Source organism: Saccopteryx leptura, chromosome 8, assembly GCF_036850995.1.
Source record: "Saccopteryx leptura isolate mSacLep1 chromosome 8, mSacLep1_pri_phased_curated, whole genome shotgun sequence".
NCBI lineage: Eukaryota > Metazoa > Chordata > Mammalia > Chiroptera > Emballonuridae > Saccopteryx > Saccopteryx leptura.
This window is the reverse complement of record NC_089510.1, coordinates 23,142,346-23,168,527: the sequence shown is the minus strand read 5'-3', so window position 1 is coordinate 23,168,527 and position 26,182 is coordinate 23,142,346. Positions and strand designations below refer to the sequence as shown.

The following is a 26,182-nucleotide window of genomic DNA, read 5'->3' as shown; positions in this document are numbered from 1 at the left end:
CCAGGTGTGGCTGTGGCTAGTTGATGCATGCACCATACTTTGTGTGGAAGCATTCTAGAACAACACCCCCCACCTCCCAACGTATTTCTGGAAGTAGAAGTGCCAACATTGTATCATCACAAAATCGATGTGATTCACATAGTACAATGACCACATTTCTCCAAATTGTCAATATACAAAAATGTCTTAAAAATATCAGGTAGGTTGTTTGTCGCTTTGATCTAAATGAATTCCTTGTTTGTTTGTTTTTTAAAAAAAAATACACATATGAATATCTATTAGTAAAATGTCACTGTAGTATTTGCTTTCTGTGTATTATCCAAAAGAGTAATGAAAAACTCAAATTTCTAAAATCAGAATTAAAGTTAGGTATGGCTTTCAGAAGGTGGGTTTGAAATGAGTTTTCCAGCTCAATCCTGAGTTTTGATTCACTCCTGACTACCCAGGATGTGCTTTTATCCCAATCATTTGAATCACTTTACACCTATGGGAAAGCCAAATCCTGGCTTACTTCATCCTTTCCCTTGCGAAGCAACCATGGCCTGATTATGTGATAGGTTTTAGCATTGTGTCAATGTCAAGGTGTACCAGGAAGAGAAGCAGATACAAAGACGACAGATAGATGAAGTAACCTTGACGTAAAACATCCGTTGGTGAAAAAGTTGATAGTACCATAAGAATCACTATGTTCAGGCACAAAAGTCTAAAGATTGGAACACCAGTGCTAAGTGGAAGTAATTATAACCTCTTGAAAGAGAGAATTAGTGTAGAAGGAAATGGAATACATAAATTTGTACCTATTACAGATATTTCAAGGAAATCCTTGGCTTTTTCTACAGGCTATACTTAGAAACAAAATGTCATGCTTAGGTACTTATTACATAATTTTGTAGGAACAAGAATTTTTCCAAATATATGCTTCTCTTTTATTTTTGAAAAAAAAAAAAAAAAAAACTAAAGAAAACTTTACTTCCACAAAAGGCTCATAAATATTCAGGCCACCAAAATGTCACACACCTTAGTAATATTGTGTCTGGCAGGTATAGGACTAAAGATATGTAAAAAGTTTAAAATGTGAAGGCATCCAGACTTTATCAAAATTAAACACCCACTTTGAAAATAATCTAGACAAGTTGCAAATATTTTAAACAAAGAAATTATGGCAACAGAGGTTTGTACTCTTGACAAATATATCCTACGCTACTTGCAAAAGTCACTGAGGTTTATTTTAAGGTTACATCTCTGGAGACTACCATCTGGAAATGCACACTTTCTACATTACTTACAACTTAGAATGTCTTCTCCATTCATTTATTCTGATCCCATCACAAAACATGTTAGATGATCACACCTAGATCATCTGCATGATGCTAGTAATAATTAAGCTTTTTACGTATCTTTCATCCATTCAACCAATTGATAAATTCAGAAGGAAAAAAAAAAACTTTTAAAATTCTCAGTAGTTCCACTGGACACAAATATTAGGCTCTGTTTCTCCAATGTAATAAATACACTGATAGAAGTGTCACCAGAAGTACAGGTGTTTGCTTTAGAGAACATACCAATAACTCCTCTGCTCTCTAAGAGAGGCAATAGACAGAATCATGTTCCCTATCAATAATTTACTGAACTCACCCCATGTGATGGGTTAGAAATCCAGCCCAGCTCCCCTTGAATTGTTTTTGAATCCAGCAGGTTGACTAAAAGAAAACACAAATAAACAGACACTGTTAAGAGGAATGAATTCTTCCTATTTGCCTCTTTCAAGTTAATGTTGCCTGTTGTCAGTGGAGATATAAAAATATCAACATATTCAAAACACATGATTCTTCCTTTTCATCAGACTTATAAGGTATCAAAGTATAAGAAAAGAATTATAAAAAAAAAGCAAACACAGGGAAACTTAAGGGACTAAAAGATCCTATGTCTTTTGTAACTATTTCTGCTTACAAAGATAGGTGAATATTCAATACATCAATAATAATTTTTTACAGAATAACTGCAGGTTTAAAGGAGAAACAATAAAAATGCAAAATTGGAACTAATATTGATGCTCATACAAAATCAAAGTAACTTCAAAGACTATTAATACTAATAAATGTACATGTGACTTGACTATAAATTAATTTCTTAAATATGCTTCCATAACAAATCAATGTGTCTGCACACTTAAGATGTCATCTTTATATTGTCCTGGGCCAATCTTAAACATATTCTGTAATGTGGATTTTTAATACTATATAATTGTCACCTTATGCACTAGTGCAGGGGTCGGGAACCTATGGCTCGCGAGCCAGATGTGGCTCTTTTGATGGCTGCATCTGGCTTGCAGACAAATCTTTAAGAAAAAAAATAATAATGTTAAAAATATAAAACATTCTCATGTATTACAATCCATTCATTTCCTACTGCTCATGTTCATGGTTGTGGGTGGCTGGAGCCAATCACAGCTATCCTCCAGGACAATACCAAAATTTTATTGGATAAAGCGTAATGTACATGGGTTGTTGTATGACTTTCACGGAATTACATTTTAAAATATGTGGCATTCATGGCTCTCTCAGCCAAAAAGGTTCCCAACCCCTGCACTAGTGTACTCCATGTTACAAATAAAATGCTTAGCTACTAATATGAGGAGAAACCAAAGCAAAAATATGGTTTATAATATTGCCTGTGTAAAGCTTTACTTATCTAAAGAAGATATTGTTACTCAAAGTCATTAATGATTGTATTCAGAACTTTGTTACTTATTCAAAAATCTGATGTCTGATTAATAATAAAATATAGTATAAATGTGGTTGAGTTTTGGATATATTATTAAAAGAGATAAGACAAATATTTTCTATTCAACACAGAATATTAATTTGTAAGGGATTGGAAATCAATACATAAAAAGATACATCTGGTTTAATTAATAACAAAGGTTTCACTTTTATTGTTGATCTGTTAAATAATGGAACCTATAGTTTCACCGGATCGTTCTTCTAAATTAAAAAACAATCCCACTGTTGACTGATGGAAGATGCAAATAAAGTTCACATAAACACATAAAGATTATTAACATGAATCAGAGCAGGTAAATAAATAACTACAATAAAAGAGAGTAATTTTCAAGGGTTTCATATATTCACAAGTTAAAATATAATGTTAATAAATACATGCCCATATCCATGTGTTGTCAATAAAGTGCTTCCCAATGTATGAAAAGCACCACCTTTTCTCTCATCATCATAATTAGTATTAAAAAGAAAACATTAATCTTATAAAATATTAAGAAAAAGAAATAATATATTTGATAGAATTCAAATTTTCAAGTGCTGCTTTTTAAAGGAAGATATTTAATTAGCTGGTCAGATAATAAATATATCAGGGTAGTATAAGAAAGATTTCTGATTATTAAGTTAAAAGAGATAAAATTCTCAAAGTTAGATTTATTAAGTTTTTGTAGTAAAAGGAAAACATAGAAATTGAACCTATTACATTGGAATGCCTTAATAATTGAAGATTTTTTTTACAATAAATTAATCCTAATAAATAATTCTATTTATATAAGAGAAAATACTTGTGCTATGCAATACCATACTAAAATTTCCATAATAAAATTATTTCCAAAGATATTATTTTGAAAATGAGCAGTATGTTTAAATATATTTAAATTATCTGTCAAAATAATTTTTAGGAAGCTTCTATCAATTAATCAATGTTACAGATAATTCAGATTAATGAAAGTTAGAAAAATTTTGAAAATATGAGAGTACATTCTCATGTGTTAACTCTTATTCTGATAAAGAATATCTATATTAATTGTTGGTTCTATCACAGCAGTGGATTTCTCTGAGTCTTACATAGGATTTGTACAGTAGAATTTACAGTGTCAATAGCAAAAAAAATATTAGATTATATCTGCAATGTCTTTAGGGGTTTAACTGGTTCAATGTTGTGTGTATGTAATAATTGAATATATACTTAATGATAAATAAATAATTGAATATATACTTAATGATAAATATGTGTTACTCCACATGCCAGGATAAATGGCTGATTCAATTTAAATTTTATTACCCAGAGGAAAAAAAGTTTTTGAGGTTAAGAAGCTATGACTATTTTTTTTTTTTTCTGAAGCTGGAAACAGGGAGAGACAGTCAGACAGACTCCCGCATGCGCCCGACCGGGATCCACCCGGCACGCCCACCAGGGGCGATGCTCTGCCCACCAGGGGGCGATGCTCTGCCCCTCCGGGGCGTCGCTCTGCTGCGACCAGAGCCACTCTAGCGCCTGGGGCAGAGGCCAAGGAGCCATGGCCCAGTGCCCGGGCCATCTTTGCTCCAATGGAGCCTCGGCTGCAGGAGGGGAAGAGAGAGACAGAGAGGAAGGAGGGGGTGGGGGTGGAGAAGCAAATGGGCGCTTCTCCTATGTGCCCTGGCCCCAACCCGGGTCCCCCGCACGCCAGGCCAACGCTCTACCGCTGAGCCAACCGGCCAGGGCCGAAGCTATGACTATTTATTAAATTACTCATTAGAATGTATGTTGCCATATATATATATATATATATATATATATATATATATATATATATATATATATATATATATATATATTAGAGAAAAATAGTGACATAAAAACACTTCTTTAAAAGTTGCTATTTTGAGTTGATAAGGTGTCTTTTGTTACAACACAACCTAAAATTCTAGTCACTTTAAAGTGAATCATTCCTAAACTGGAACTTTCAAGATAAAATCCTCTGTTCTCCTGTGATCTGTTGCATTGCAGTATGTGTATAGCAGGATTAAGATTTTTTAAAAAAATAAAGAAAGACAAATTAATGGAATTTGAAAATCACCTACTGTGAATGATTTCTCTGGGGACCTTGTCTAAGTCTAACATTGCAGTACATCATAAACAGCAGGGACTTTGGTTACTCACGGTTTTCTTTCCTAAAAAAGATGGAGACCTGACCTTAACCTTTCAAGTGGTAGTACTGTCGCTATGCCAGGGCAGAGAGAAAAAGCAGATAGAATTATAATGTACAAATGTTATACTGTAGGCTGAGTTTGAATGACAATTTACAATATGGAAGATTATTTCAACTGATAAAAAAAATTGAGTATATGATTATGAATTTTAACAAAAAAAAGAATTAGGAAATTATTCTTAATGGTAGATAGGAATATATAGATAGCTTAATTCTAATCACTTGATTTCTAATTAGGAAACCACAGGACTATCATCATTTCAGTAATTTCATAATATGTTCTATTCAAAGAATCATGTGTCATACATTACTTGTTAAAGTGATTTAAAATTGACACATTTTTAGATGTTATGACTACTTAAACTGAGGTATGAATAGGTGAAGGAGTTTACAGCTTTGAAAAAGATAAGTAAATACTTAGATTTCTTGAGTTGGGTTTTTTTTTGTTTTTGTTTTTGAGAGAGAGAGAAAGAGAGAGACAGGAACAGGATGGGAGACAGATGAGAGGTATCAACTCATATTTGTGTTACTTTAGTTGTTCATTGATTGTTTCTCATTTTTGTCTTGACTGGAGTGGACTCAAGCCAAGTCAGTGGCGGCCCCTTGCTCAAGCCAGTGTCCTTGGGCTCAAGCCAGCAATCTTGAGATCATGTTAATGATCCTGCACTCAAGCTGGCGACTTGTGGTGGCCCAAGTAGACAACCTATCCACTGTGCCACCACCAGTACAACTTGAGTTGGCTTTCCAGTGAGCACTAACATGATATTTACTGGACAGAAGGAAGTGTGGTGCCTGATGGAAATGAGAAGGTGTAGAATGGAGTGGAAAAATAGGAACAAAGTATAGAGTAAATTGACTCAAATTTGTTTGTAAGTACTTCTGGACAGAAGGAAACCTTTCTGCCACCAATCTCTACTGTCACTTCTTGCATTTAGCTGTTAAGGACAGATTAAAAACTTCAGGTATAAATTTCTAAAGTTTTTACTCAGAGAATCATTAACACATTTAGATATTTTTAAGACTACTTCAAATTTTTTACTCATAGTGAATATTTGTCCACTTAGAAAGACTGAGAGTTAAATATCTTATAGATTGTTTAAGTGCTATAAATATGCAGACAGTGCATTATTAAAATTTTTAAATTTCATATGGTGCAATTCATTCCTAAAGCGAAAGAACTTTTCAGTTATTTTAGAACACGTCAATGTGCTTAGGTAATGCTATGGTTGTATTTTATAAAAATATTGAGTTATAAAATTATTAAACAACTATTTCAAAGTGAACAGTAGGATTCAATGGTTAAATTTCTGACTCTTAAAATAAAAAAACATTTTTCTTATAAAACCTTTAGTTATAAGGTGTCTTAAAGCCAATTGCAAATAACTATAGAATCACAACCATCAAAAACAAACCTATGTGGCCCTGGCCGGTTGGCTCAGTGATAGAGCGTTGGCCTGGCGTGCAGGAGTCCTGAGTTCAATTCCCAGCCAGGGCACACAGGAGAAGCACCCATCTGCTTCTCTACCACTCCTCTTCTCTTTCCTTTCTGTCTCCTTTTTCCCCTCCCGCAGCCAAGGCTCCATTGGGGCAAAGTTGGCCCGGGCGCTGAGGATGGCTCCATGGCCTCTGCCTCAGGTGCTAAAATGGCTCTGGTTGCAACAGAGCAATGCCCCAGATGGGCAGAGCATCGCCCCCTGGTGGGCATGCCAGGTGGATCCCGGTCGGGCGCATGCGGAAGTCTGTCTGACTGCCTCCCTGTTTCCAACTTCAGAAAAATACAACCCCCCCCCAAAAAAAAACCCCAAAAAACAACAACCATGTTTTGATGACATCTTGCTTCAACTAAAGAATAATGACATTTCCTTTCCTATTCACACCATCATTGTAATTGTTTCAACATTTTTTTTTTTTTCATTTTTTCTGAAACTGGAAACAGGGAGAGACAGTCAGACAGACTCCCGCATGCGCCCAACCGGGATCCACCCGGCACGCCCACCATGGGGCGACGCTCTGCCCACCAGGGGGCGATGCTCTGCCCATCCTGGGCGTCGCCATGTTGCGACCAGAGCCACTCTAGCACCTGAGGCAGCGGCCACAGAGCCATCCCCAGTGCCCGGGCCATCTTTGTTCCAATGGAGCCTTGGCTGCGGGAGGGGAAGAGAGAGACAGAGAGGAAGGCGCGGCGGAGGGGTGGAGAAGCAAACGGGCACTTCTCCTGTGTGCCCTGGCCGGGAATCGAACCCGGGTCCTCCGCACGCTAGGCCGACGCTCTACCGCTGAGCCAACCGGCCAGGGCTGTTTCAACATTTTTTATGTACTACGTATCTTCATCACATTTTTTTTTTTTTCTGAAGCTGGAAACGGGGAGAGACAGTCAGACAGACTCCTGCATGCACCCGACCAGGACCCACCCGGCACGCCCACCAGGGGGCGACGCTCTGCCCACCAAGGGGTGATGCTCTGCCCCTCCGGGCATCGCTCTGTTGCAACCAGAGCCACTCTAGCGCCTGGGGCAGAGGCCAAGGAGCCATCCCCAGCGCCCAGGCCATCTTTGCTCCAATGGAGCCTCAGCTACAGGAGGGGAAGAGAGAGACAGGGGGAGGGGTGGAGAAGCAGATGGGCACTTCTCCTATGTGCCCTGGCCAGGAATCAAACCCGTGGCCCCTGCACGCCAGGCCGACGCTCTACCACTCAGCCAACCAGCCAAGGCCTCTTCGTCACTTTTTATCACTTCCTGTTATAGCAAAATGAGAAGCTTTGCTCTTGGTTACAGATAGCAGAAGGATCATTTAATCTGCTTCTAGGTTACACTTCAATGACGCAAACAGAAGAAAATTATACAGGAGGCAATCAATTTTGTTCTCAGTGTTGTAATTCTCTATATACCATGTTTGTCAACTATAATATGGAATAAAGAAATCAAAAGGTATGTTCTGATAGGACTGCACCAAAACTCAGCATTTTATTTTTATTTTATACGTCATGGTATGCCAGTGAGATGAACTATAGAGAAGTAAAGTTTTACTGATGTACATACAAAATTCAGCATAACTTTTATGTACTGTGATTGCATATTCTTAGTTTAATTGCTCCTGCAGGTTATCTGTTAGTACTTATTTCTATTTATTTACTTATTTATTTATTTATTTACTTACTTACTTACTTTCATTGAGAAGCAGAAAGACAGACTCCTTCCTGCATGTACCCCAACCGGGATCTACCCAACAAGCCTCATACCAGCGATGCTCTACCTATCTGGGGCATTGCTCCATTGCTCAGGAAGGGAGCTATTTTAGTGCCTAAGGTGAGGCCAAAGATCCATCAGCGCTGGGGGCCAACTTGCTTGAACCATTTGAACCATGGTTGTGCGAGGGGAAGAGAGAGACAAAGAGAAGAAAAAGGAGGAGTGGTGGAAAAGCAGATGGTCACTTCTCCTGTGTGCCCTGACTGAGAATTGAACCCAAGACTTCCAGAAGTTGGGCCAGTGCTCTATTGCTGAGCCAACTGGCCAGGGCCTACTTTAAATTAACATAATTAAAACATTATTTAATAGCTCTGGTTAGTATTGCATCTGATAGACTAAAAATTGCCAAAAACATGTTTTTAGACTATAAATGAAGTCAACTACAGCCAAACCTCAGAGATATTGCAGGATGGGTTCCAGACCACCACAATAAAGCAAGTATTGCAATAAAGTGAATTGCAGTCTTTGTGCTGGTGGACAATTGGCCTTCAATTTGAAAAAATAAAAAAATGCAACATCTGTGAAGCATAATAAAGCTAGGTATGCCTGTATACTCTATCAATTGTGTGCAGATAAAAATTCCTAGAAACCGTGTAAAATTTAACCCAACAGGCATTTTGTTTCATAGATATTTAAGTTATGATTATTTCTCTATCAAATGACCAGCTAAAATAATTATGTGAATATCAAAGAAAAATTTCTGTTGTGTTCAACATTTCTGTGGAAAATCTATTTTGTCACATGGTACCTTCATTTACATGATATAAGCAGATTTCTGGACAAAGTGACATGCTATTAACTTTACCTCCTGGGCAATAATTTTAGATTTACTTTTATACAGGTCCTAATTATGAAACAAACTGTAATTAGCTGCGTCATCTCAATCTTTGCCAACAGCAGGGAGAACTCCTTAGAATCAAAACAGTTTCACAGTAGGATATCTGGGTCTTCAAGCCTAAAGTGGTTCAAGAAAATAACAAACACAGACCAAAATTTGACTTGAAACCTGGACCTTTTAGTAAAATAAACCGTGTGTTGTTTCTAAAGTGTTAAAATGTTTTTTTTATAAAATAAAATCAGAGAAATCTAAAGTTTTTTCTGATATCAATACTATTATGGAGAAAACAGCTATCAAAATATGAGTAGGGAATGTGTTCTTATAATGAAATAATACTGTCACATAAATGCGTAGGGCTGTTCTACTTTCAGTGAAGTTTTAGTCCGTTAAAAACTTCAGGTTTAAAAACAGTGTCTAGAATAACAGGTCGCTTTGATTTTTTGCATTGTCAAGTGATATCATGAATCATTTAGACAAGTGAAATGTGTTTCCCAAAATGTAAAAGTTATCAAAAGTAAAACATTAATGATTGTGTAAACATTATACATCCTCAAGATATTTTTCTTTTTTAAAGTATTCTAGAAATAACAGAATGACTTATTTCTAATTTGAAATGATTCTTGACAGATCAAAACGTGAAAATAGGCCCTGGCCGGTTGGCTCAGTGGTAGAGCGTCGGCCTGGCGTGCAGGAGTCCCGGGTTCGATTCCTGGCCAGAGCACACAGGAGAAGTGCCCATCTGCTTCTCCACCCCTCTCCCTCTCCTTCCTCTCTGTCTCTCTCTTCCCCTCCCACAGCCGAGGCTCCATTGGAGCAAAGGTGGCCCGGGCACTGGGGATGGTTCTATGGCCTCTGCCTCAGGTGCTAGAATGGCTCTGGTTGCAACAGAGCAAAGCCCCAGATGGAAAGAGCATCGCCCCCTGGTGGGCAAGCCGGGTGGATCCTGGTTGGGCGCATGCGGGAGTCTGTCTGACTGCCTCCCCGTTTTCAACTTCAGAAAAATACAAAAAAAAAAGAAAAAGAAAAAAATAATAAAAAAACGTGAAAATATATTATTCAATTATAAAATTATATAAAATTTTTAAGGCAAATAGATGCTAAACTCTAGCATATACATTTTATACATTTTGCCTTTACAATATAAATTCAGGATGTCTTGGTATATATATTTTAATCATACTAGCTTAAAATCTTGATTACCAACATTCAAGTCCTGAATGATAGCTATCTGTGTAGTCAGGATTTGACAGATGACTGTGAAAATGGAATAGAATAAACAGACTGGCCTACAGAATAACTCTAATATAGCGTAGCTTTTTTTCCGTCTTGACATATATTTGACATGCAATACCCTTTCATTTTCAGTTGTCTAACATGGTGATTCAACATTTATATACATTAAGAAATGATTGCCATGATAAATCTAGTTACTATCTGTCATTATACAAAAGTTATTACAATATCATTGACTGTATTCCCAATACTGTCCATTATAATACCATGATTTATCTTATACCTTGAAGCCCCTTAACATAGGTGGATTTAAAATTTTATCAAAGAAAACAAAAAATTAGTGAGAAAAATATTTCAAGTTAAAAGCCTTCTTTGGAAATTTTTTTTGTTTTTGTTTTGTTTGTTTTTTTGTTTGTTTTTTTTTTGTATTTTTCTGAAGCTGGAAACGGGGAGAGACAGTCAGACAGACTCCTGCATGCGCCCCACCGGGATCCACCCGGCACGCCCACCAGGGGCAGTGCTCTGCCCACCAGGGGGCGATGCTCTGCCCCTCCGGGGCGTCGCTCTGCCACGACCAGAGCCACTCTAGCGCCTGGGGCAGAGGCCAAGGAGCCATCCCCTGTGCCCGGGCCATCTTTGCTCCAATGGAGCCTTGGCAGCGGGAGGGGAAGAGAGAGACAGAGAGGAAGGAGGGGGTGGGGGGTGGAGAAGCAAATGGGCGCTTCTCCTATGTGCCCTGGCCGGGAATCCAACCCGGGTCCCCCGCACGCCAGGCTGACGCTCTACCGCTGAGCCAACCGGCCAGGGCCCTTCTTTGGAAGTTTTTTAAGTTTAAACAAAACATTTTTTTTTTTTATTTCAAAAGGAGCCCATTGCAGAACACATAAATTGGTTTAATATTCTAGAAAATTAAAGTCAGTATATAGCTTTGATTTCATCAGATTCTGGGGGATAACTATATCTGAACCTTGTGTCATACAACACGACTGATATCTACAGAGGTACACACACATACAAACACACCCACAAAGGATCAAATAAGGTGCCAAATGTTTATTTTATTCAAAACTCTAGCCCTTTCCCTTCCATCCTAGGAACATTTTTTTTTTCCATGGAAAGTACAGTGTGTCCTTAAAGACATGGTGCACTTTTGACCGGTCACAGGAAAGCAACGAAAGATGATAGAAATGTGAAATCTGCACCAAATAAAAGAAAAACTCTCCCAGTTTCATACCTATTCAGTGCAGTTCGATGTGGGCTCATGCACAGATTTTTTAGGGCTCCTTAGGTAGCTATCCCGTATAGTCTCTACAGATTCATCACTGACTGATGACCTATCAGAACAGGTTTATCCACCAAACTGCCGGTTTCCTTCAACTGCTTATCCCACCGGGTAATGTTATTCCTATGTGGTGGTGCTTCGTTATAAACGTGCCGATATACACGTTGCACTTTGGTCACAGATTAGAATTTAGCAAGCCACAGAACACACTGAACTTTCCTCTGTACCATCCACATCTCCACTGGCATGGCCGTGGGCTGCTACGCTGTATACACGGTGTTATGTCATCATCTGCACATGCGCACATGCTGCCCCATCATCCTACAGAAACTGGGAGGGTTTTCCTTTTATTTGGTGCAGATTTCACATTTCTATCGTCTTTTGTTGCTTTCCTGTGACCGGTCAAAAGTGCAGCATGACTTTATGGATACACTGTATTAAATTTTTAGTATTGATATTAGAAAACTTTGAATTTATCACTGGAAGAGAAGGTAGAGTTGAAACAAACATTAATGTGTTTTTTCTTGGTAGTGTAATCATATTATGAGTAGCACCTACAGAAGCTTTTATTGGGGGATAGTTCTTTTCTGATATTCAATAATGTGTTTCCAATACACTCACAAGCACACGTGTGTGCATGTATTCAAACATTATTTACATTAAGCTTAGATATATGCTTATTTAAAATACGTTTCAGAATGTTCTTTCAAAGTGTTTTTTAAATTTCGTATACACTTATTATGCATTCATTCAAATTATTTTTTAAATTTTCTAGATACATGCAGTAAAAAAAAAAAATCTCAGTTATACTCATCCCTACCACAGGAAATTAGGCTTATTTAACCTCCTTCTCCCATATTATCATTAATACTAATGTGTGTCTTTTACAAATCTTTTCTATATCCCAGGGTCTGTCTGTTTTGGGAGGCTAACTGCACTCTTCTTTGGAGATTCATAACTCCTTTTTTGTAATTTTTCTATTTTGAAATTTAATTTTTATATAAATATTTATTTTGTGGTTATTCGTCCCTCTTAAGTTATCTTCAAGAGCATAGGCTGTACCATTTCCTAACATCTTCATTTCCAAAATCCAGCATTCAACTAATATTAATGTTTACACCACTTGGTAAATAAAAGTACACAAACAACAAATTATTATAGAAAAGATGAGTTCATGTTTTTCTTTACATTTGTCTTAATTCATGCTAACGTTCTTTAAATTTGTCTTTGTAATTAAATTTAGAGTTCTAAAGTTTTCACTAATAAAGTTAGAGAAGTAAATGGACTACATACTTAACCAAACATAGAATAATATATTCTTAATTACTTCTCATAGGATCACCTTTGAAAAGGGAGATTTAATAGGATACTATCAATTTTATACATTTTTTCAGTTTTTTTTCTTTAATTCTATATAGATTTTTAAAATAATAAACATTTAGATTTTGGACATCACCTATAACCAAAGGTAAGAAAAATTTCTTTATTTATGTACAAATATTTAAGGAAAGCAGCTATACCCCCAAAATATATGGAAACCATTATTTTAAATGTAGATTAATCTAACTTGTTCAATTAGATGAAATACATATAATTATGACAGAAAATCTTTTTTTTACAAAATAAAGGATATCACAGCATTATAATTTCAGATCAAATATGTCAAGAACACCATAATAAAATGTAAGTTTATCTTTTTTGAATTTTACTAATATAAATGAGTATAAATTTATTTAAGATAAACCAAATAGTAAAAGTAAACAAAGAGAAAAATACTATTCCCTTTTATTTGCCTCTTTAAAGACATTTTTAATATTTGGTTATAGCTACACTTGGTGATATTTACATACTTAATAAAAGAATAACAATCCAATTTAATTTCTAATTAAAGTTTCTGTGACTATGCCACTTCTTTACATTCTGATAATATGCAAATCTACCATGAATAGCTTTGACATATTGAAAGGAATTATTTCAATTTGGGATAACTCTAGCTTTATGTCATCTTTGAATATTTATAAGTTCAAATGGGGGTCCGGTTGGAGATAATTATCTAGACAGTGACAAACAAATGGTTGTTTTTACTTTTGCTCATCAGTGATTTGCAACTTTGAAAAACAAAAATTTATACCATTTTTGCCTGACCAGCCAGTGGTGCAGTGGATAGAGTATTGGACTGGGATGAGGAGGACCCAGGTTTGAGACCCCAAGGTCACCAGCTAGAGTGCGAGCTCATCTGGTTTGAGCAAGGCTCACCAGCTTGAGCCCAAGCTCGCTGGCTCGAGCAAGGGATCACTCAGTCTACTCTATCCCCCCCCCCCCCCCCCCCGTCAAGGCACATATGAGAAATCAATGAACAACTAAGGTGCCACAATGAAGAATTGATGTTTCTCATCTGTCTCCGTTCACATCTGTCTGTCCCTCTCTCTGACTCTCTGTCTCCCCCCCCCACAAAAAAATTATACCATTTTAATACCAGAAGTTATATATTTACTCATAATTTTTTACCCATGGGAATAGTTAAGTTCTGTAAGGAGGCAACACTATTGGTGACAAACAATAGTTCTGCAAGTAAACTTTTCTTCTGAGTGCTGGTCTACTTACCCAGAGGATTATTTAGATAATCCACATGAAAGCAACTCAGCTTTTTAGCCTAAGTTCTCAGTACAAAGACTGCTTTCATATGCAATAATAATAATAATAATAATAATATTTCTAAGGTCTACACTTTTATTGTTTAATTAAGTTTAAAAACAGGAAGTAAATATATGTTAATTACTAAAAGCTGTTCTTCATTTTCTTTGGTCACCCTGAAGTATATAGGAAATTTTGAAATTTTGTATTGATTGGAAACAGAGCAACTTTATCACTGGCAAACATTTAGTTTTAAACCACTATATATATATATATATCACTATATATATATACTATATATATACTATATATATATATATATATAGTATTTTTCCGAATATATATATATATAGTATTTTTCCGAAGCTGGAAACGGGGAGAGACAGTTAGACAGACTCCCGCATGCGCCCCACTGGGATCCACCCGGCACGCCCACCATGGGGCGACGCTCTGCCCACCAGGGGGCGATGCTCTGCCCCTCCGGGGCGTCGCTCTGCCGTGACCAGAGCCACTCTAGCGCCTGGGGCAGAGGCCAAGGAGCCATCCCCAGCGCCCGGGCCATCTTTGCTCCAATGGAGCCTTGGCTGCGGGAGGGGAAGAGAGAGACAGAGAGGAAGGAGGTGGGGGGTGGAGAAGCAAATGGGCGCTTCTCCTATGTGCCCTGGCCGGGAATCGAACCCGGGTCTCCCGCACGCCAGGCCGACGCTCTCCGGCCAGGGCCTAAACCACTATATTTTTATCCAGTGAGAGAACAGGTGAGATGTGGGGGGAAGATGTTACTCTTCACTGGTCCTGTAGAGTTTATTCATGTATCTTTCTTAACTATTATTTGAAAGAAGACAAATTAACCTTTCCTTAGTAAATGTAGAAAATTTAAAATAAAACCATTTTGATATTGATTATAGGCTTATCAGCGATAAAATTAACCTAGGTTTCTCCCTTTGCTTCAGTCCCTTCTGAGTTTCTGTTATGTAATCAGTCCAGATTTTTGACTTAAACAAGAGGCAAGTATTTTCTTGATTTAAGAGAGTTCCACAAACACAAATATAAATAAAATATTTAAAACTAGGGAAACTAGTTGTTGATACTAATTCTCCAGAAGCAAGAGACAAAAAGTTTGTTGCTATGTCTACACTTTTTCTCACAGAAGATGTTCCAATAGTTTGAGAGTTTGGATAATGTGTTAGGAACATAAACGATAACACGTTAGAAAACATTTTTGCCTTTGCATGTTACAGTGAAGGACACAAGATACTAAAAGCAGCTTTCTGATTCGTAAGTCTGATGTCATCAATATGCTATTTTTGTTCTTTGCCAGGTTAACAGAATTTATTGCAGCAATTAATACAAAACATATGTGCTGAAATACCCACGTGAAAAATATAATTGCCCTCAGCTTAATTTGCTACCTTTCAAACCTCTGTGTTAGCTACCTTTTCACAATGCTTCTATTTAAATAGGGGATGAGTGTTTTTATGAAAGAGAAATCATTTATAATTTTCTTTCTCATCTTAAGTAATTATAAATTATCTTTCAGGTGAAAAAAAAAAGTTTCCACAGGGACTAAAGTATACTTTTAGACCATGTTCAATTTCCCCCCATTATTGATTTCCATGACAAGTCCACAGTTAATTCACACAGTGTTTTAATATCTAAAACCCTAAATAATAATATTTTGATTATACTGACAATTGCCTCACAATCTTTGTGTATGGAATTTCTGACAGAATTTTCTTTTCACAATGAGGAAAGAAGTGTTTAAGTGTCAGGAAAAAAATGTGTGAAGAAAGGTCTTCACAGATATTTTCTTCTATTTCTCTGTCCATATCATATTTTCTCTAGATTATTTTCTTATGTGCCCACCACTCATTATGACTTATAACTGTAAATACTTTGTACTTTCTAAGTCATCTGTGAAGTACTTTTTTGAAAATACTTTGAAGACCAATATTTCCCACCAATACTCTAGATATTTCTAATACTTTCTTGGTAAATCAGAAAACAAAGTAATGTAGTCACTGGGATTAAGGTTGAGAAGCTAGTGCTTTTTCTGAATGGGAAAATGTCTCCTAATTCACAAGCATTGTATACAGTAGAAAACATATGAAGTTAAAATCAAAGGTCAAAGATAAGAGTGGGTCTGGCTGAGTTACTACTCTATTACATTAATTTCCTCACTTGTAACAACAGAAGATGTCATAATACCTATTTTAGGACTGCTTTAATGGTTAAATGATGTCCAGCAGTGATGACTGGTAACATAGGGGTAGAATTTCCCTAACGACAGAACTTTGTGCAATTATCATCTCAATGTTGGGCGTGGCACTGAGGCCATATTTAGTTTTGGAGTTCCCTGGGTTCAACAGTCTTATCTTTTATGAAAAACAGTAAATTTCCTACACAGCCACAGGGACATCAGCATCACCCAACTACTCATTTACCTCCCTTTAACACCGCTCCCGGAATCCCTTCCTGGCCTGTTCCAGCTGCACGGCCAACATTGGAAGACAGAAAATCCTGTTTTAATAAAATGATGCCAATCAAACGTGGGGCTGACGGAGGGAACAGATAACATTTGAGATTGTGCACGGGGAGAAAGTTCATGGAACATGACTTTTAGCTCTCACGAGGGGCCTAACAGGTGGCATTAGTAGATGGTTAGGAAGAAAATGGAAAAGAAAGATTCCTCATTGGAATCTGGTGACTGAAGGAGATTGTTTGAAAGATCAAGAACATAGCAAAGGGGTGGGATCAGACGGCAGCCAGCGGGACATGTCACTGGGCTTCTCGGGCGTCTGGACATCCCAGCAGAGCAGGCCCGGTAAGAGGTGCTTTCCCGGCTCTGCCGGGAGAGCCTGGCAGAACTGTCTCTCCTCCTCCATCTGAAATCTCCCTCCTCCATCTGAAATCTCCCTCCTCCATCTGAAATCTCTCTCCTCCATCTGTCAAATAGAGGGACAGTAACAACCAAGGAAAGGAGTCCGCGCCACCTCCGCTTACGAAGCTCACAAGGCTGGCTGATTCCGATGGGAGGGTGGGTGGGTGGGGAAAGATCTGGGGTCAAAGTGCATGGTCCCAGTCAGAGGGGCCGTGCGGGTGCCAGCAGCTGGCGCCCTGTGGGCGGGACCAAGCACAGGTAAGGAGCGTGCAGGTGGTGGGTGCCCGCCGCCCGGTCCGGCGCCAGCAGCTCTCGGTGCAGCAGGCAGAGGGCGCGCGTCTGCCGCTCGCGCTCGCCCCACGCGTCTCCTCCCGGCGCTGCCTTCCCTCACGTGGCGCCCTCGCGGCCCCTCGCTCCAGCCGCCGCCCTGGCCGAGAGCTCCGCGCCCCGGCCGCCGGGCAGGAGCCGCAGCAGGCGGAGGCGCGGACCAGCTCGCAGCGCTTTCCTAACTGGCTTTGGTCTCCAGGCGCGAAGACACTCGCGCACAAAGACACCTCCCCCCAACCCCCAACTGGGATTCTGGCGCTTGGGAGACGGGGACCCGGAGTTGGGATTTTGTGGACCGATCTTCAATCCGATTCCCAGTGGAAAGCAGTGAATTGTTAGGAGACGCCGTGCTCCCCCCCGCAACACTGAGCGTTGCCCTGGGTGCGGAGTAGTTTGTGGTTAGGATGCCCGAGGGGTGGGTGTGGTGGCACGCGGAGCGCCTGCTCTGCTCCCAGTCGCCCCAGTACTGTCACTACTACACCTTTGAAATGTAACCGGTATTTCATTATCAAATGGGACAGTGGGAGCGCGAAGGAAAAGCAGCGCCGTCCTCCCTCCTGTAGCCACCCCCCGTCCCGGGCTGAGATCGCTCACAACAGTTCGTCCTGAGCTGCCCACTCGCTTCCCCCTCCTCCCTCGTCTATTATTCTGACTTCACCATGTTGGTTTGGATTATGTGGATTTTCACCCTTTGCTTTGACTGGAACAGCAGGACATGGTTTAGAAAATGAAGGGAGGGAGGGAGTTCCCCACTCAGGGCTTCCAGTTTAATAACACCACTCCAAGTTGGAGGCTTTATTTGCTGAACTGGTTTTGATTCTATCCAACCTCCACATGCATTCGCCCAGGCATCCAAAAGGGGAAGCATTCTTTGGCTTCTGCTCTTAAAACTTTCCTGGATAAAATAGTTTCTTCTGGGGAAAAATCAAAAGTGTATAAACTTAAAAGGGGAAACAAATGCGACCCCCCCCCCTTTTGAAGAATGCAGGTTTTTAGGGATTTAATAAAAATTGATTAGCCAGATGTTTTAAGTGATAAACGGTTTTATTTTAAGCAAAAGATTTATATAATACATTGGTTTTTAGAACCTTTGCACTTCTCTACCTTTCCGTCTTTCTAATCAACTTTTTATTTTCTTTTCACTTGCAGACTTTTGACTTTGTAATCGACCACCCTTTTTTTATTTCAAAGAAAGCTGGTATGAGGCAAACTAAAACTTGCTGACTTGCAGACTTTTCCAAGAGAGAAAAACCTCCTGCCAGATTCCAAAAACTACCTGATACTAGGCAGCTGGTAATAGACCCACAAAATGAAATCAAGGGGCACATATGTGCCCATACCCTGATTCCAAACAGGAGTGTCTTCCTAAATAGTTTTGTAGCTTGGGATCCTTTGCATTTTATAAATGTCACTACATTACTTTTATTTCTAAAGTCGTTACAGAAGAATTTTCTAAGGCTTTCAAGTCTTTGAGAAATAAATTTCCAATGCTGTTTTCTGCTATACCTGGATGAATAATGTAATGAACGTTTCACACCAGCAGTCAACCCTTTATTTGAAAAATCTGTGGAAGTTACTTTGTGCACTTGGTAAAAGCTCTTCATTGACCCTCCCCGGTGATAAAATCCAGATCTCTGAAGACAGAACCAAAATGGGACACCTGCATCTGTTTTTCTAAATCTTTTATCTAACAGAAATTAAAAGAGCAAGGTTTATTAAATATTCTAAAGGAAATATGTGTATATTAAAAAAATAAACAAAGTTGAGGATCTTGACAGAATATGATTTGTAAAACTTAGTATTCTTCCAAGAAATACATATTTTCCCTTACATCTAGTATTTATGCCAAACAAAATCATTGGGAAATAACTAAAATCAAAGGTAACCCACATCACAGATTTCTTAGTAAGTAAATGTCTGTAAGAACTTATCAAGTTTTGATGATTTGTGGAAAGTTTTATTAATATTTTCTGGAAGATTTTATGACTTGGAAAATGTACCTCTCAAGAACAGTTCTTGCTGTTTCCATTTGCGTTGAAGTTAGTAAATCAAATATACTTTGGAAATATGTTTTGCCTTTTAAAATCCTTTGCATATGTAACTGATTATTTGATATTTAAAAATTGCATATATTTTAGTTCAGAAAAATTAAAAGTTTAGAAACAATTTTAATATTGAGGACTCTTTATAAAGAAAATTATTGTTAGAAACTATTTAAAGTGAAGGACTCTTAAAGAACACTCCAAAATTTGAATATTAAAATATGGGTAATATATAAACAAGCTAAAGAATCTCACTAAATTCTTTCTTTAAGAATAAGTTTAATACTTAAGGTGAAACTACTAAGTTGTTTATATAAGCAAGGAGTAAATGCTAATTATATACAAATATTAAAAAAACATGAAACTTCCAAAACAAACTAAACAATGTATTAAAAACAGCTTTAAGTTTGACTGTGCACATTTTGTTTAAAACTTTTATGTTAAACTGAAGTGCTTTTCATTGTTGCTCATAATTTTCAGTGTTTCAAGGAAAAGACAACTTTATATAAATGCAACCATAATCTAACATGTGTCAATGGTGTTTTATTATATGTAGTTTTCTTTTTAAAGTTCCAGTTGCTTCTGAGTTATAAATATATCCATTTGACTTTATATCTTAAAATAGGCAGAAAAATGATATCAACTATAGCATCAATAATATAAAAATATGAAATAGAAAATGTTGATCATTACATTATAGCTGGTTTGTATAATAAATCTATGGTTATTGCCAGAATATTTACTATTTAAAGAGTATTTAATTGCTAACTTATGACAAGTACTACTATGATGTGCTATGTGGGACATAAGAGTGAGGAATGGACATTTTCCCCACTTGAATTATTATTATCAACACCAGTCTTCGGGAAGACATAGATTCAGAATGCATTAATTTTATTATAGATTTTGAGAAGTTATAAAAAGTTTCTTTCCGGCACAATCAAAATATTATCGTAGCAATTCAGGTTGTCAGTAAAAGCTTAAACAAATTTGCTGATAATCCTGTTAATGACCTAGGTCAAGTGTTAACTGTTGTGGGTTATAAAATAGTGAAATTAAGGTTTCTCCTACCTCCAGGCAAATAACACAGTTATAACCATTGGGGAGGAGGTAGGGGAGAGCTATTAGGAGAGCTATTAAATTACAAAAATGTATAATGCATTCAATTATTTAGTCTAGTATGATGAAATGCTGTTAAAAGTAAATTTAAACCCTCTTCCAAAAAAAAAAAAGAGTCCTATAAAGATGATATGATAATTCTCTATTATTAGTTGCCTATTAATGTTTCAATCACAATATATTATTATTTGAGGATGTGTTTATATATGAAAACTGGTGCAAATTCATAGTAATTTTTAAAAAGGGAAAATTCTTATTATTTAAATGTTTATTTCCCCTACATTTGCCTAATATTCAACCAAAGGGAAGCATACAGTGTTTATCTATAAGTCTTACTTTTAAGATTTAACAATCAGCAGTCTCCAGTATTTAGAATATTCATGATCATAAAATACATTTCATAAAAAATGATATTGCAACCATTCCTAAAAAGTCTCTCCAAATAAGCAGTATAAAAACATGCATATCTAATTTTATTCACTTTTCTTTTGAAAACTCTCATTTCCATTGTAAAGATCTTTATGGATAAATATTGATCCTCTTGGATAGAAAATAAGTTATTCTATTATGTACTCTTGAGTAAGCTATTCATTCTGATTCAGATTTCTTCAAATATAAGTATTTAAAGAGAGTACTAAAGCAAAAAGAGATTGAATTAATGATAGTCAACATTTCACTTGATATTGTTTTAACCACTTTCCAAAGTTACTTTTATTTACCATTATCATCCACCTGGGATAGGAACTGGAAGCAAATATATAAACTTTTCTAATAATACATACTTTAACAATCCTATTTTGTCATGAAAAGTAGCTGATATACCATTGGAACCCATTTCTTGGTGTCTCATGTAAACAGAGAGACATGATAAGATTTTGGTAAAATTCTATACAGCTTTTCTAATTTTTTTTCTAAGTATATAAGCCAATTCTTGAGTTAAGTGATCATTTAAATTAGAATAATCTAGTATCACTGGGGAGACCAGCAATAAAAAGTATCACTTGAAATCATTTTCTTAAAAGCATATTAGAAAGTTATTTGTAGCTTGATTAATAAAATGAAAGTTCAGATTAAACTTTTCTAAGTAGTTTTTTTTTCTTGTCATAGGCCCATGGCATTTCAATATTGATAGTTGATTATCAAAATCTCAATTAAACCAAGTCACACAATGACAAGTTTCCTAGCAATTAACTTAATGTGTTGGTTTTACTTTTAAGATCTATCATGCCTAACTTCATAATTGATTTCTGAATAAATTCTAGAAAATTTTACTAGTAAATTTCTAATTAATCTTTTATAGTATTAAAATATAATTTTTAGTATAATATTTTAAATGTAATCTAGTATTTATATATCAGTGTTCAAATTTTATATTAGAAAGCTATATTAAGAAGGTTCATTTTATCACTAGTCCTTTTACACACTCATGATCTGACTTTTCAGAAGAATGGTTTTCTGTTCAAATGATATTGTTAGAAGAATTCTATGGAACTCTTGGACACACTTGAGTTTTCCTCTTGTCATGTTGTTCATCTCAACCAGTAAGGTCCAAACTATTTTATTAATATTTAAACCTTCACTCAAATATTACCCAAGTTATATCATTCCATTTAAATTTTGTTTCAAAGCTTTCCTTTATGACCTCAGAACAGAAAGAAGACACTACCCATAGGACACCATCTGGAAAGAATAATTGCATGAACAATGGATAGATAAACTTATACCAAGCAAGCTAAATGTAATTATGCTCTGAATATATTTACCTTTCTATATACAATTGTTAATGAGTACCTGCCTACATAATAATAGGCATTATATATGCAGATATACACAAGGTATGGCTTAAAAGCAATTTGCATTTGATTTTTTTCTGCTCTGTTAACTTAATATTCATTAATTTAAGTGTAAAGGGTATTTTTTTCTCTTCCAAATTATTAAAAGGTTATATTTTTTTTACAAAAATACTGACTCTCAGCTCTATCCCTGTGCTATATTCGTTCCAGAACATCCATTATCTAAATAGTTGATAAATAGTTCAACTGGAAAAAATACAACTTATCATAGCAATATGAGAATAATATTACTATATTTCTAGTTATTGTCAATATTTTAATATCTTCAAAGAAACAAAAAGATTAATCAAGCACTAATTTTAACTTATGTTACTCATTATAGAAATAACTACTCTTGCCTTTTATTCATGAAGAATGATTGACAATTGCTTTCAGATAAACATTGATTTTAAAAGAAAAAGTCCCATGTAAGTAAGATACTATTTTCATCCTTATATTTAGAATTTTCAAGTTCCCAATAAAACACACACACACACACACACACACACACACACACACAAATATCTAATGAAATCTTCTGAATTGATAGAGGCAATCACTAAGGAAAGAACAAAATTAAACTGCTCTATTAGCCGTGAAAGTAGGTCACCAGATATGAGATAGTTTCTACATTTAATTAAAAAGTTTCTAAATATTTTGAATTTTAAAAAATGACTCATACAATATACAAATAATCAGCTTGTTAATATAATGTATGACATAAAATGTAGCATTTACACATCAATTTCACAATAATGCTAAATTTTAAAATAAATTGCTAAATTTGTTTATAAGTTAAAATGATTAAGAGGACATCAAAGTTGTAAGAGTTGTTATAAAGCAATCCATCATTCAGAGAAGTTTGTCTTAAGAGTTAGTGATTGTATTCACAAATTATTAGAAACTAATCACAAAAGGTATAAAGGAGAAAGGCATTGCATCTATTAAGTACACAATCTTATATGAAACATTGGTGTCCTTAACATTAAGTTTGCACATTTATTCATTGGAAAAAGAAAAATGCCCATTTAGAGGAAAATAAAGAACCCAACATCAAGGAAATGCCATTTGCTGCATATGAACATTCCTTCTTAATTGGCTACTCAGTTATTTACATTACCTACCCAGTGTCTTCTCACTATTCATTAAATACATTTTCCTATTCGTATATAAACCCCCACACAAAGAAAATCCAACCTAAGCTTATTTTAATTCTTGCAAATATTACTTATGTTAATGTGACATATGCAGCTCATTACAACCTGTACCATAAAGCAAACCATCGCCTGGTGGGATACATATCACTGCGATACAGCAGTTGCAATATAAATATCACACACACACACACACACACACACACACTCACACATACACACACCCTGGCTTCTACAAACTCTGCTTTCCTTTTAGTCCATTCATAAATGCCATGATCCTAAGTAGGAACAACCTGTCATTAAGGTAAAACATACTAAAAAAAATTCAAGAGGGGTGGGTTAAATTTTCTTTTAAACTTCTCAGAGTACTACGTGGACATAATTAGAAAATAAAATACTGCCATGCCTATTTGGCAATTGACATCCTGGATTGAAAACTAGAGAATTTTTCTTTCTTTCTGCTTAAAATGGTCAAACAAGGTAATTGCTTGCTCTGGTATCAGATTAAAAACACATTTTAGGTTTAAGCAATCCAAAATTAAGTATTTTAGAAGACAGCTGAAAATACAAAAAAACGTATCTTTAGTGTACTCTCAGAGCGAACTGCTTTCTTCAGAGCCACTTGAAAGACCTGATAATGTTTCAGTGAGAACACGCTTTGAGGAGCGTGAGCTCCGCGGGGCAGGGCTGTGCGCGGCGCGGTACCTGGCTTACCTTCATTGGAAGGTTGGAGAATCAGTTCCCCGAAGCAGTTGAGAACAGAGCTGCTGAGCAGGAGGAGGATGGAGAAGTGACAATCCATGTTGCTGGTGCAGAGGGCAGTGAGAGGAGCATATCTCCATGAAGCATGCCACTGATGTGAGGGGGAGCGCTCTGATTGCTGGAGAAGTTACCATGCTCCGCTCGCAGGCTGATGTCAAGTTTGACACTGGAGATAAGGAGGAGTCTGGCTGCCTTTCCGCGAACCTCGCTCAGGGACGTCCCTGGGTCCTAGTGCCGTCAGAAGCGAGGGCTGGAGGACCGCACTGCACGCGGTGGCTAGCAAACCGCTCTAAAGCAAAGCACGGAGCCGGGAAGGAAGGCGGTGGGGGTGGGTGCCGTCTTGCCAATAAGGCAGGAAACGCAGAAGTTGTGATGGGGCAGTGGTGGGGAGTAGTGGTGGGGAGAGGAAAACACCCCCTCTTTATTTTGAATGAAAAGCAGCTATTTTATTGTTTGCTGTGCATGCTTCGTAGGTTTACTCCCTGAAGAAACCAGAAACCCCGATAAGAGTGTCATATGGCAGTTTGAGTGCAAAAGAAGCAGAAATGCCAGAGAAATGTTTGTTATTAAAAGAACGGAGCCTTTCATTAGGAAAAAAAAAAAAAGATGATTATATAATGCAAAGGAAAATCAGGACTATGTCTTTACCTTGTTCAATGTGATCATAACTCTTCACGAGTCCTTTGTGGTGCCCAAGATCACGAATACACACCCCAGATCAGGAAGTCTTTTTTAGTTTTACACAAACGCTATCAGGGCTTTTAAAGAGATTTGGCACAGCGATTTCAGTGCACATACTGTGCACTTTGTTTTTGCAAACTGGGAAGTAACCATTATCCTAAGGAAGTGAACAAACCCAGTCTTAGAACTAGCTGCCGGTCAGCATTCATCCTTTGTTCTGTGCTGTGGGTGAAATAAGAGTAATACAAACCAAACCTAAAGTTCTTGGCAAAACATCACCACTCCCCTCGGCACCAACTACATTAGGATTTCTGGGATCTGTGAGATAAACATTGAATAATTCACAGCTCCTCAGTCAGCTTGCAGCCACTTCCAATCTGATAATAGTTGGAAACTGTTCTTCGGTAACATTCCCAATCCAAGGTCTAAATCATAGTGTCCTTGCACTTTCTCACTTACTTTGCACCATGGTTATTAATGAGTTCTCTTATTTCTAGTTCCCCCCTTGAACAACAAGATTGCAACCAATTTCAGCAAAATAGTTTTGTAATTCATATTTTATTTTATTTCCACTGATTTGAGTGAGTGGGAGGATAGGAGAAAGAGAGGAAGGGGGAGAGGGAGAGAGAGAGAGAGAGAGAGAGAGAGAGAGACGCATTGGCTTATTGTTCCACTTAGTTGTACACTCATTATTTCTTCTCCTATGAGCCCTGACCAGGAGATGGAACCCAAAACCTCAGTATGTGGCGATGAAGCTCTATCCACTGAACCACCTGGCCAGGGCTTATCATTCATATTTTGAAACTGTCACCCCTTTTCTTCAAAGCTTTTTCTAAGAGATGATTATTCAAATATCCTTCCACTCATCTCTCATTCCCTATTCTAAAAAAAATAAAATAAAACAAAAACAAGACTTACATGACTTGCACAACTCCAAATAGTAAAGATAGTGAACAGTCAAGTAAGATCAGCGATCAGTTTTAGAGCTCTAAGTTGTGAAATCTAAATAAAGGTTTGAAAGCCCTCTATAATAAGGTATTTATTTCACAAACACTATCTTGTTAATGAGAGAACATTCTACTCCTGCTAATAGTTTGTTGGCAGGATTGGGGATAGGAGGGAGGGTAGAGGAAGCCAGAGGAAAAAGGGTGACCCCACTCCCTTTTCTGTGTGCCTTGCTACTT

General features: G+C 37.0%; 1 protein-coding gene across 2 annotated transcripts in view; it reads right to left on the bottom strand.

Annotated features, from left to right (window-relative positions):
- Positions 1-24,450, bottom strand: part of EPHA3 (EPH receptor A3) — a 396,391-nt gene extending 371,941 nt beyond the window's left edge. For both annotated transcript variants that reach the window (XM_066347040.1, XM_066347041.1), the window contains exons 1-2: positions 24,270-24,450; positions 1,636-1,700 (exon numbers count right to left, since the gene is read on the bottom strand). In XM_066347040.1, coding sequence (XP_066203137.1) covers positions 1,636-1,700; positions 24,270-24,357 — 153 coding nt within the window. In that variant the 5' untranslated portion in view covers positions 24,358-24,450. The remainder of the gene's footprint in view (positions 1-1,635; positions 1,701-24,269) is intronic.
- Positions 24,451-26,182: the final 1,732 nt, after the last annotated feature.